General features: G+C 40.9%; 2 protein-coding genes across 2 annotated transcripts; one reads left to right on the top strand and one right to left on the bottom strand.

Moving 5' to 3' along the window:
- Positions 1-420: 420 nt before the first annotated feature.
- On the top strand, positions 421-7,913 carry chrnd (cholinergic receptor, nicotinic, delta (muscle); the record flags this gene model as incomplete). The annotated part of the gene is made up of 12 exons (XM_079576326.1): positions 421-466; positions 1,012-1,157; positions 1,358-1,402; positions 2,062-2,171; positions 2,322-2,477; positions 2,912-3,021; positions 4,537-4,737; positions 5,007-5,118; positions 5,678-5,792; positions 5,993-6,203; positions 7,317-7,435; positions 7,663-7,913. The coding sequence occupies 12 exons, from the start codon at positions 421-423 to the stop codon at positions 7,846-7,848; spliced, it is 1,557 nt and encodes a 518-aa protein (XP_079432452.1). The 3' UTR covers positions 7,849-7,913.
- A 1,615-nt stretch (positions 7,914-9,528) lies between these two features.
- On the bottom strand, positions 9,529-11,350 carry LOC306977886 (V-set domain-containing T-cell activation inhibitor 1-like; the record flags this gene model as incomplete). Its single annotated transcript, XM_079576325.1, has 3 exons — positions 10,989-11,350; positions 10,083-10,352; positions 9,529-9,851 (listed from the first exon to the last, which is right to left on the bottom strand). Exons 1-3 carry the CDS (start codon positions 11,233-11,235, stop codon positions 9,529-9,531), a joined length of 840 nt encoding a protein of 279 aa, XP_079432451.1. The 5' UTR covers positions 11,236-11,350.
- Positions 11,351-13,091: the final 1,741 nt, after the last annotated feature.

Below are 13,091 nucleotides of genomic sequence, written 5' to 3'. Positions count from 1 at the left end.
GATATTCAAGTTTATCTGCCTCTAAAATCTACCTCGCTCCAAAACGTGTCAAATTGTCTGCAAGACATAAAACAGTGGATGGCACAACATTTCTTAAATCTTAACGAAAAGAAAACTGAGATGGCGTTATTTGGTAATTTTAACGCTGCAGATATTGCTCTGCTTGGCCCACTTGCTCCTTATGTTCGTCCATGTGTGAGGAATCTTGGCGTCATGTTGGACAGCTCTTTTAAACTACACAAGCAAATTAGTTCAGTCATCCAAACTAGCTTTTTTCAGATGCGCCTCTTAAGTAAAGTTAAATCCTACATTCCTCTAAACGAACTTGAAAAAGCAGTACATGCGCTCATCACCACTCGTCTAGACTACTGTAATGCTCTATACTGTGGTTTGGACAAAGCGTCCATTACGAGGCTACAAATGGTCCAAAACGCAGCGGCCCGCTTGCTGACCGGCACCAGGCGACGTGAGCACATTACACCTGTGCTCGCCCGTCTTCACTGGCTTCCTGTCTGTCACAGAATCAATTTTAAGATTATTTTAATTGTTTTTAAATGTTTAAATGGCTTGGCACCTTTGTATCTGTCTGAGCTACTCTCTGTCCATGCCCCGTCCAGAGCACTTCGCTCAGCTGACCTGCTCCTTCTGGATGTGCCCAAAACGCACATGAAAACCAGAGGAGACAGAGCTTTTTCTGCTGCTGCCCCCCGACTGTGGAACGGTCTGCCCCTCAGCATCCGTTTGGCCCCGACTCTAAGCAGTTTTAAGTCCTCCCTTAAAACCCACCTCTTTACACAGGCTTTTTAATATGTTCTACTTTCTCCATTGTATTTTTGTTTAATTGATTTTGACGTAAAGTTTATTATGCCTTGTTTGTATTTGTATTCATAGTTTTTATCATCTGTTTGTGTTGTGAAGCACTTTGGGCAGCGGTGGTTGTTGTAAATGTGCTATAGAAATAAACTTGACCTTGACCTTGACCTTGACATCAGTTGTAATGTACATTTTCAGTCTGCTGGTGCCGAAATGAAGAGGAGCGCCTCATTAACTACTTGTTTAAAGAAAAGGGCTACAACAAGGAGCTCCGTCCTGTGGAGAGACAACAGGACGCAGTGGACGTGTACCTGGCACTCACCCTGTCCAACCTCATCTCTCTGGTACAAAACACTGTACACACAATACCAATGTTAGTCCTGGTTTAGTTCTGCTGATGTCCTCCTACTTAAGAACTGATTAGGCCTCTCATACACTGCAAACATAATTAAAAACTGATTCCTATAGTTTATGTAGCGTAATGCCATGTTTTTAATGTCACCTCATGTTTAAAATGTAACTAATGTTAGTTTTCATCCTGTAGAAAGAAGTCGATGAAACGCTGTTGACCAATGTATGGATTGATCATGTGAGTACAAGGCCCCCCCCCTTGTTTAGTATCGGTATGGAGTTTAACAGTCCTGTCCACTTCCGGTCATGTGCTGGGAGCCAAAAGTAAAAAGTCCCATTCATTTATGCATTAATAAAAACTAAAAACTTAATCAGCTGAAGATTTATCTAACTCTTTAACTCTCTAATTCAAGCTAAGCCAGACATTTTGATTATGCGGCAGTTTTTCATTTTTGTACATTGTTGCAGTGCTTCATATGTTTTTTATGTGTCTGTATTTTTGCAATGAATTTTTGCTCTGAATATGGAAAGCACAAAATATGGCCCAAAACACTGAATATGGAAAGCACTTTGGGGCAATGCTCTGTTTTTAAAATGTGCTACATAAATAAACTTTGACCATGACCTTATAAACTGAAAAGTTCTTAAATCATTTTGCCGTATTTTCAATTATTTCATGTTTTCTTTCTTGTGAAATATCTGCACAGTGGTCGGTTGTTGGCGCATAGCTGATTAGCTGCCGTTTTTTGTGTGTGAAACATTCATGCATAAAATCAATGGGACAGGATATTCTGTTGTTTCCAAAGGACATTATTAATAATTGCAGTTTTTAAGTATCTGTGGATGCTAACACTCTAAATTAAAGACGACTATTACATTTTCTACACATCTTTGCAGTCGTGGGTAGACTACAGATTGTCATGGAATGCCAGTGAGTTTGATGGGATTGAGGTTCTGCGCCTGCCCTCCAGCATGGTGTGGCTGCCAGAGATCGTCTTGGAGAATAAGTAAGTCTGTTGAGAGCTGTCTTATTATCTTGTTTATATGTGCAATACTTTTCTAACCTTTGCTCTGGTGTTTCTCATTTTGTTGCTAACTATCTCCATAATGCTGTGGTGTTTAGTAATCCTAATCTTCATCCTTTGTTATCTCCATAGTAACGATGCCCAGTTCCAGGTGGCTTATTACTGCAATGTCCTGGTCTACCCCAGTGGGTTTTGTTACTGGTTGCCTCCTGCAATTTTTCGCTCATCCTGCGCCATCAACGTCAATTATTTTCCCTTCGACTGGCAAAACTGCACTCTCAAGTTCACGTAAGATGCAAAAAATATTCCTAAAAATATTTGCCCAGGTACATTTATTTGAATAAAATTGTATTATTAAACGTCACAAATACTTTTTCTTGTACCTGTACTTAAGAAGAAACTTCAGTGCTTTGTGGGAATAATAATGAAGAGGGCAAAGTGTAAACCTCAGCCATCACCAATAGTTTTATTGCTTTTCAAACTTTTTTCTACTTGTACATGAAGATGAAGATATCTAATGTTTAGTTTTGCACCTCTAGTTTCAAGTTTCAAGTTTAATGGTTTTGTATAGCCCAATATCACCTCTGTGTCAGTTTTCTTTCTCACTGGTGTGACCTACATTTTGCACAGAAACATTTTAAAATTTTTTCTTCCACAACCTAATCATGTTCCATGTCATAAACCACAAGTTCCCTTTCTCTATTTCATGTGATTCTTTGCAGATCTTTGACATACAACGCCAAAGAGATCCGTATGTTGTTAAAAGAAGAAGAGATGGACGATATTACATTTACAGTGGAGTGGATTATCATTGACCCAGCTGGATGGACAGGTTAGTCACACGATTTAGTTGAAGATGCAGTAGTTTAGGTGTAGTACCAATGGTAGCCACTAGACAGAGACAAAAAAGTGTTGTAAATCTATTGAAAAGCATATTGAGAGGTGGTAAATATAGTAAAAAGTCTCTTTTGGGAATAGAGCACTGGGCACACACACAAAGCAATTTACTTAAAAAGTATTCAATTGCATTAAAACTTGTATTCAATCTAAATAAGTTAATTGCTGACCTGGAGATTTAGCTGAAATTGTACGCCATATTTTGCTCAAAACTACACAGACTCATCTCTTTCTAGGACACGCCCCTTCTCGTATGCTACAATAAGATTCCCTGAGCTCTAGTTCAAATGTATAGCGGAATAGGCTCAGCCATGGCTGCTGTAGCCCTGTCCTACACCAGTCATGAAACACTGTATTAAAGAACAATCATACAGGCTTATACTGTGCATACAAGCTACCCATCTTAGATGACAACATTTAAACAGCTTTTATCACACAACACTAACTGTACAAATGCTAGTGTTTTGAAGTGTGTCTGTGTAACAGCAAAGGGCACCATTTTACTCCAATATGTACTTTTGACCTCAGAGATTTGTGAATTGGGTCATAATAAAAACTTTGTGCTGTGTTTTTAAAGGAAATGTGTGCAATGTGTCCGCAACCGTGTCTTATCAATTGAGCAAAGCTTTAACACTTTTGATATGATTTATTTTCACAAAATAAAACAATAGCATGACTACATCTGGTTTCACAAATGTGATGGAAGGTTACCGAAAACCCACAAGGGGCTTAATGAGTGGCAACCTCCATAAGTTAAAATTAAAAGCAAATGTGAGGCATGCAATTGTCAAAAAAATAAAGTAAATTAAAATACATGGTCAGAAAACACAATCCAACGTACTTCAATACTGGGTTTAGAAATGGATCCCAAGAGGAAAATAGCAATCACTCAGAAGCAAAGAGTTAAGAGATTTTCTAAACTGAATTGGGTAAAGCTCTGTGAGAGGAGTTGGCAGGATATTCCATATTTTGGGTCCTGTGTATAGAACACTGAACTGGGAGTGTCTGGAGCGAGCAAAAGGTGCTCTGATTAGATTGCTGCAGCGAATGGGAAATCTATGAAATTCATTGTTAAAGGAAAACATTTTATTGAGGTGTTGTGGCAGTAGCCCTTTAACTGAACCGTAAAGAAATGGACCGACTTGGAAGTGGTTAACCTGGTAAACACTAAGAACACCGGCTTTAGCAAACACCGGCTTGAGGAATGTCTACGATCTACACAAAAGATTATTATTAAGGCTCGTTTCTGGAGACGAAGAATTGGCTCAAGTTTGGTTTTATGAGTGCTGGCCCAAGCAATATTACAATAATTAATACATGGATATATCATTGTGTAATACAAGATCTTTGCAACATTTGTGTTAGTCAGATGCCGGGATTTTCCCAATATACCCACTGCTTTGGCTATTAAACTATTAACTCTTCATATTGTTCATCATCTCGCCTGTAGAAAACGGGGAGTGGGAGGTGATGCATCGTCCGGCGAGGAGAAACACGTACAAGCACATTCCTATGGAGAGCAACAAGCACCAGGACATCACCTTTTATCTGATCATCAAACGTAAACCACTGTTCTACATCGTGAACATCATCATCCCCTGTGTGCTCATCTCCTTCCTGGCCTCGCTCGTGTACTACCTGCCCGCAGACAGTAAGTGTGTGGTTCTGTTGAAAACAAAAAGGTTTACAATTTGGCCTTACAGCAACGAGATGTCTGGTTCAAAGCAAATACAGAGGTCTTGTAAAGTAGTCAATTCACTTTGAATGGATTTGTGACCTACAAGGCCAAATGCACAACAGGTGAATGTGAAAGGCTGGTGTTATTGCACAGCATAAGCAGACTGTTGCATCATGTGACTCTGTAGATGCACTGCTTGTGTTGGAGTCACTCAATACAATAGTTTGAATCTTGTGGTGCAGGTGGTGAGAAGATGACCCTGTCCATCTCGGTGCTGCTGGCTCAGTCTGTGTTTCTGCTGCTGATCTCACAGCGGCTCCCAGAGACCTCCATGTCTGTGCCGCTCATCGTCAAGTAAGTCAAGAAAACACTTTAATGCTTCCTACCCAATATATGCCTGACTACAAGAAAAAAAGGCAACACCTGGATTTTACTGTTATAATCTGGTTGTAGCTGCAGTTGGTCAGGTCTAGGTTCAGCAACACAATGCGCCCAAAGAATAATGTCAGCTGAACATCCTGAATGAGCAGGTTATTGTTGTCCAGCTCTGGGTATATATCTTCTTCCCTGATGGCACGGACATACTCCAAAATGATGGATTGGCCCATTGAGAGTCTTTGGAATGTGCTGGAGAAGGCTTTGCGCAGCGGTCACACTCTCCCATCATCAATAGGGGATCTTGGTGAAAAGTGAATGCAGCGCTAGATCTTTTTGATATTGCAGAAGCTTATTGAATATTACAGGGTTTCCGCGGGGCATTAAAACGCATTAAATTTGACTTGCTTCTGCCTGTATAATCCCTGTATTAAAGCGTGTGAGTTATTGGGGGGACAGGCAGTGTACTATGCATGGTCCCAAATGCACAACAGATCCACATATCATGTTAGTATCATTCTGTCTCTTTCTGTGTCAGGTACCTGATGTTCATCATGGTGCTGGTCACGATAGTGGTGTTGAACTGTGTGGTCGTCCTCAATCTACACTTCCGGACCCCGAGCACTCACATCATGACCGACTGGACCAAATGGGTAAGAAAAATACATTATTAGGTACGTTGGTGAATTCAAACCAGACAAATCACACTTTGAACAACTTGTAACAGTGTTCAGAAATTAAAGCTTTTGATGCAATTTCATCTAAAACAAAAAAAACAATGATGTCATATTGTATTGGAGTAAATGGATAAGGCGTAATAAAAAAAAACCTTCCCGATCTGTAATCTTTTCAGTTTTTCCTGGAGCGCCTGCCCCGGATTCTGCGCATGTCCCGGCCAGAGGAGCCCGAGCCGTACTGGGATGGCGCTTTGCCCCGTAGGTCCAGCTCTGTGGGGTACATCGCCAAAGCAGAGGAGTACTACAGCGTCAAGTCCCGCAGTGAGCTCATGTTTGAGAAGCAGTCAGTCAGGCACGGACTGTCGGCCCGGGCCACTCACGCCGGAGGTATGGACATATCTTTATTTTAGTTCAGGTTTTCATAAAAACACACATTTGCATTTTTTTCTCACTGTCAGACATGAAACCAGATTTAACTTAAATTTTTCTTAGGCCAGTTAGAATGTTAAAAATTATTTCTAGTTGTCAAATTCCAGAAGAATGAGAGATAGAAATTACTTTTTACAAAACCAAAGGTTTACATACACTAACATTACTATACATTTAAACAATTTGGGAAAGCCCAGATGATGATGTCATGTCCTTGAAAGCACAACTTAAGTTCATCCTTTGGTGCAACTTCAAGACACTTGAAGGTCCAGGTTCATTGTCACCCGTGTCCCGGGCGCTGCTCTCATGTTTTCTCTGTTCGGACTCAAGGCATCGACCACACTCTCATTTAAATTCTCTTCTTATTGTCTCTAGTGGAGAATCAGGACAGTAGTTTGGCGAATAGACAAGAGTAAAGTCGTTCTCTGTGGCCTTTTTGTCTCAAAGAGGAGTTGAACCCACCTGGTTCTCATGAGCGCAGTTAAATGAGCAGTTCCTAAACTGTGGGTCAGGGACCAGAGGAGAGAGAATGTGACCATTTGCCATTTTAAAAAGTTGGGCAATAGACTAGTAGTAGTCCTAAAGCCCAGTCTCACAGTGGCTTATTGGTTAGTGGTTCTCACACAGTGGGGCAGGGCCTGAATTGAGGTCATTATGTTCCCCTTCTGCCCTGCACTGCTGCACAGTGGAACGGTTTTTGACCGTAAATGGGTTCACTCTTCGTCGAATAGCCATGGTATGCTACTGTAGGCCCCCGTGTGGATTTTTGCTTAGGCCCCCAAAAGGGCCAGGACCGGCTCTGCTCACACAGATCTTACAGAGTTTTAGAAACTAGAACGTCTTGGCTTTCAAATGAGGAAACACACTGGCGAATATAGGCTGTATGCTCTCTCTATTTTATATTTTTATGGCACTGAAACAGAGCTGCTGCTGGTAATGAAAAACACTTCTATGTACAGTACGATGAGTTTTTTTCATTGGCATCTATTTCTGCAAATGAAATCTTCATGTGCATTATTGTTAAAATCAGGCTGAACAAATCGTACTACTTGTTGTTTCCCGTTTGTTTAGTGACGCAGCCTCCAGTGGGCGACGGAGAGACGGAGCAGCTTTACGCAGAAATTAAACCGGCTGTGGATGGCGCCAACTACATCATCAAACACATGCACACCAAGAACGACTACAACGAGGTGATAGGATCCGGATTTCATTTGCAATAGCTTTACTTTTATATCATACAATATATAAACACAATCCAACTTTGAATCAGTTTATTACTCTTTTTAAACATTTTCTTTAGCTAATAATTATTATAATTGTTTCATTGTTTTAACACTAGACTCTGAGCTCAAACTAAAATGTCTATATTGTGAGTAAAGCCCTTGGATTAATATTTCTACTGATTTGTTTTGTACAGGAGAAGGATAACTGGAGCGGCATTGCCCGCACAGTGGACCGCCTCTGTCTCTTCCTGGTGACTCCGGTCATGCTTTTCGGCACAATCATCATCTTCCTCATGGGACTGACGAACAACCCGCCTCCGCTGCCTTTTAAAGGAGACCCACACAACTACAAAGACAATAATCCGCGCCTGCTGCAGTAACACAATGGCTGTACCTGCATATCATAAGCTCTGCTAATATTGGCACACCTTATCAACACTGGCAGGAGGAATATTCTTTAAAAGATTTGTCACGTGTAGTAGTAATATGGGCCGTAATAACAGTCGTAGTCAAATGTATCTCTTATTACTCTATACAGAATGTGGATAAGGGTAAAACAAATATAAAGGTGTTGTCTCAACTATATTTCTCTGAATGCTTGGTGAATATAGTTTTTTAGACAAAACATCCACTTTTTAGAACATTTTTTACAGCCTTCTTTGCCATTTTTCTCAAGGTTGCCAATATTAAAAGAGATTGCACGTATCATTGTAATCAGAATGTATGTTTGCGTAGTGAATATATTTTGTACATCAACTTTTATCAGTTTACTATTATATATGGTTGGATATTTTACTGTTTTCCCCCTCTCCAAAGTATAATTGTTTTCAGTATCACCCCGGCAAATTTGAAATGCAGTAATAAAGTGTATTTTAAACATCTACAACTCATTTGTCATTTTCATGTCAAGTCTGTAATAAAAGCAAAAGTGACAATGGAGGCGAAGTGTCTGAAGCGTCTTCCCCAAGGACAAGGCAGCGGCCTCCTTAAGACTCAACCATGAGTCTTAAGGTTATTGGGTGAACAATGCACCACTGCCAACTCTCTTTATGCTTACAGTTCCAGTCATTCCCATTTGCAAACATAATGTCTTAATTTAGATTTTTCTCTTGGTTTGAACATTTCAGCTCCTGCAGCTCGTCCTGGTTAGGCCTGTCATCTGCAGCGACATTTTGACCCTGTCTCTCTCTCTTACACCATCCCACTGTAACAGAAAAAAATAACAAATGTCTGTCAGCTTTTATATAGCCCAAACATAAAACAAATAATTAATAACTCCAATCAACCGAACAAGCTGGATTTTCTGGTCATATAAAGTGCGATTGTGCCACAAACCATGCAGCGTCTTCAAATGCTTGGTCAGTGAATTTGGCAGAGATTGTGACTGGAAATTTCCGTCTAATTGTTCTGTTGGATCTCGACACGGTCACTGACCCAGGCTTTAAAGAAGCTGCATATGCTTTGTGCCGAAACATCTGCTTGTGAGCAAAAAAAATGCAAATAAATGTACTTTGTTAAGACGAAAAGGAGAGGATTTGATTGGATCTCTAATGGATTTACTCCACTTGATCCCGAAGAGCACCCATTTTTGGACTTACTGCCCACTGACACACTCACCTTATCTCTTCCTCAAATATATTTGTTTAGAAAAGCAAATGTCACACACACACTATAATAATGCTGTATAAAATTATAATTTGATTGATAATACATTGAAAAGCACTATCTTAGGATTGTTTTCCCCCCACATGTCAACCAAGGCTTCATGTCAATATATGAGTTACTGTTTTGTTGCCTTTTACCTACAACCTTACTCAATTAAGTTCACAATAGAAAGGGACTGTTTTTTCTGAAACTTCAATTGCATAAAAATTTCATACCAAATTTGAAGACGTATTTTTTTAAGGTGAAAAAGAGCACTATCCCGACCAGCACCGAGGAACAGCTACTGATGTAGGACACCATACACGGCAAATCTGTGAATGTATTCAGAAAATACAACATGAGACAGGACACATTCACTAAGGCTAAGGGGTTAGATAGATATGTTTTTACTACATTCAGATGTTCATGTTACCTTGTTGTATCATGAGCTCGGTCAGTGAAATGTGCGTTTCTTCAAGGGTGTTAACCTCACAGCTGTAGGTGCCTTGGAGCTCCCTCTTCACCTGGGACAGGGTCAGACCTCCGAGCGGCTGGATGTTGACAGACACATGAGGTTTCCATCGATCGAACACTTTCACCAGGGGCTTCTGCTTAGTTACTGTGACGGACATAATCTGGTCCTGGTGTCCAAATGTCCAGGTAACATTGTAGGAGGTGACATTGAGGGGTACCCTGCACGGGACAGTCACAATAGAGTCGGGACAGGCCAGGAGGGGCTCTATGAGGAATAAGATCAATGCAAACGGTAAGTCATTTTCTAAAAGCAGTCAGAGCTATAGATTCATATTGTTGCTGAGGACAGACCAGAATTCTATCAACAAATTTGTGTCTGTTTTGTTTATTTTTCAGTGGACAGAACATTTTAAAAAGGGAGTAAATTGTAGGTTTTTGTCATAATGTTAATAAAGCTGGAAGCTACATTGTTTTAGTCACAACCCTGCACACTCACCTTGCAGCTTGAGGAATGCCGTTCTATGATCGCTGTCTGTGGCCACTCGACAAATATACATCTTGTTCAGGTTGGTTTCCTTCAGCTGCAGTGTGCTCTGGATGTCATAGAACCCCTGTTTGGTTTCACTGATAGTGGTCCGGTTATGAAGGCGTCCGGATTCAGGCGGTGGATCAGTGGACCAGACCAGACTTGGACGCGGATAGATCCCTTTGGAATTACAGGTCACACTTTCGTCCCTGAAGCCGATTTCAACTTTACGAACTGGAGCTAAATAACAGATAAAAGATATTTTATAATGTTATCCATAGTATTTTTATTACTTGCATCAGTTGGTCTAAGGAAGCAATATTAATATAGTTGTTGCTCCTCCACATTAAAAGGAGCCACATTGCTGGGCGACTTGTTTCAAATGCTTTCTGGACATCTACTTGAGGATCTCAGCAGGACTTGTACTATAGTTCACGCACTAGAAAGGAGTCTTGCAAGATCTATGGATTAAGTGTCTGTGTCATGTAGCTGTTTTTTGTGCACTGTCCCGAATACCCCTCCTGGAACCGACGGGTTTGAGCGCCCGAATGATCCTGGGAGCTCTGTTGGCTTCGTCCCCCTGGTAGGGTCTCCCATGGCAAACAGGTCCTAGGTGACGGGCCAGACAAATAGCGGTTCAGAAGCCCCTTATGAGAGACCAACAGGCCCGGTTAGTCATGAGCCTGTCCTCCCATGGACTCATCACCTGCAGGAGGAGACATAAAGGGCTGGTGCAATGTGATTTGGGCAGATCCAACGGCTGCCCCCACGACCCGGCAACGGACAAGTGTAAGAAAATGGATGGATGGATGGATGGATGGATGGATGGATGGATGGATGGATGGATAAAAAGTAAAACCTTGATTTGTGCTATACCTTTGAGGACCACTGAGACCACTGCCGACTGGCCTGTCGTGGCCTCAGTCATTGTCACGCAGAAGTACTTGTCCTGATCTTGAGGGGTGATGTTTCTGAGGGTCAGGGCAGCGTTCCCCTCCAGCACCTGGTCTGCAAACAGCCCCGTCCTGCCCCTGTAGCTGTCCACCTGCGCGTTTGAGCCGATGACAAAGCTGGTGTCTCCGTATCGCGTGCAGCTCACTATGGCCCCTTTCCTGTACCACATGATCCGCGCGCCTTTACCGTCCGACTGGAACTGACAGGGGAGGACGCACTGCTCTGAGTCTGTGCATGTCACTGTGAAGTCTGGAAATATAAAAAGACAAATGAATTTAAATCCACCTGGCTTTCATAACTCTTACATTGTACAAGAGATGGACAAGATAGGAAAAGATGAATGTTTTAGGGACCTTTGTGTATTTGAGCAAGATATTTTACCTTATCTCCACTGTATGTTTTCTAAGAATGTTATCTAAGAAGTGCTTTCAACTTTGACAATGGGACAATATACATATCAGTAAAGGGAACCTTAATGAATAAAAGACATTTGAGGAAGCACGTTTGTTTTCTCCAGGTTACTCTGTAACCTGAAGACTGAAAGTGAGACTGCAGACTGTAATTTTCCACTACGTTTTTTTCCCGTTCCCCCCCCCCCCCCCCCACTTTCCTCAATAATAATTAAAACAATAAAGTAGGCTGTAAATGTATTAAAAGTTGAAGTTTATGTTCTTTCTGTTTTTGTATCTGCATTACTAGTGTTGTGAGGTCCATCACAAAGAATAATAAGCTTACCTTATATAAACTTCTTAGGTCTGAAATTCACCAAGTAAGTACCGTAGCATGCTTTCAGTGTGAGTCTATGTGTGAAATGTAGCAAAGCAAGTTTCTTTTGGCAATCTTGGCAGGAGACTCTCACTTAAAGCAATCAGAGGCAACAAACAAAACTCACCTGTAGTGCCTTTTCCAAGTAATGACAGTGACAGCAAAGCGCACAAGGCTAGTTTCTGAGAAGCTCCTGTGGTGTCCTGCATCAGCATTATCCTGTCCAGTTAATCTTGTATAAATAATGTGGAGGACCGGACTCCTGTGGTAAGAATAATCCTTTCTTTTTGACTGCTCCTTGAACAAAAAAACAGTTTGGTTTCATCTGTGTTGAACCGGAGACTGGGCGGAGACTGAACATGACTGAATTCTGCACCTGTAGAGACAAACTCTGATATTTTATACACTATAATTAACAAGTACCGTCCATAATTAACTATAATAGGCTACTGTGATCTAATAGTAATATGTTAGTATTATTTGACTTGTGTATATAAGCAACCTTCAGCAGACGTCTTCCTTTGATCATTTATAATTATTTTATGTTGTAGAAAAATACATTGTATTGTGGGAAGTCAATGCCTCAGGTGTTGAAACTCCACCTCAGAACTGATCCTCACAGCAATCAAATCATCTCAAAACAAAAATGTCCTGGGTCCATCAAAACCATTAAAGCCAAACGGTTCCTTTTACAAACCAGTGCTTAAAATTTTGTTGATGTTTTTTTTTTTTATGTTAAATGAAGAACTGATCTATGCCTAAGTTAGTTGTAATACTTATCAGACTTGCTTCCAAGCTCACAAAAAGATACATTTTTCATTTCACATAGAGACATTTTATTCATCATACAGTACAAACTGATGTAACAAATTCAACACGCTGTATATACAAATGACACATTTTTAAAAATTCATAATTTAAGTTTAGTCATATACAATAAACATTGTGCAAAAATAAATATAGAAATAGAAAAAATCTGACAATTATTGTACGTATAAAACCTATATACAGTGTAAAGATACATTGGGCCAGATCTTGTGGCGGCGCACGGGGCGGCGCAGGCTCTTGGCGAATTCTTTTCCGAGTGGCGGAGCTATATGTGCCATTCGCCTCCGCCACCTGTGGGGGGGCGTCACAAGAGGAGGTGACTGCACTGATGGAAACACGGCTGACATTCACTTCCTCGTTTACATTGCGCTGTCTTGCGTTCTTTCTTAAGCCTTAGGCTCTCAAAGGTCAAACTAAAAACTTTATTTACCC

Source organism: Gobius niger (assembly GCF_951799975.1).
Source record: "Gobius niger genome assembly, chromosome: 18".
Taxonomy (NCBI): Eukaryota; Metazoa; Chordata; class Actinopteri; order Gobiiformes; family Gobiidae; genus Gobius; species Gobius niger.
Note: the sequence above shows the minus strand (reverse complement) of the source record. Positions and strands in the feature narration are given on the sequence as shown.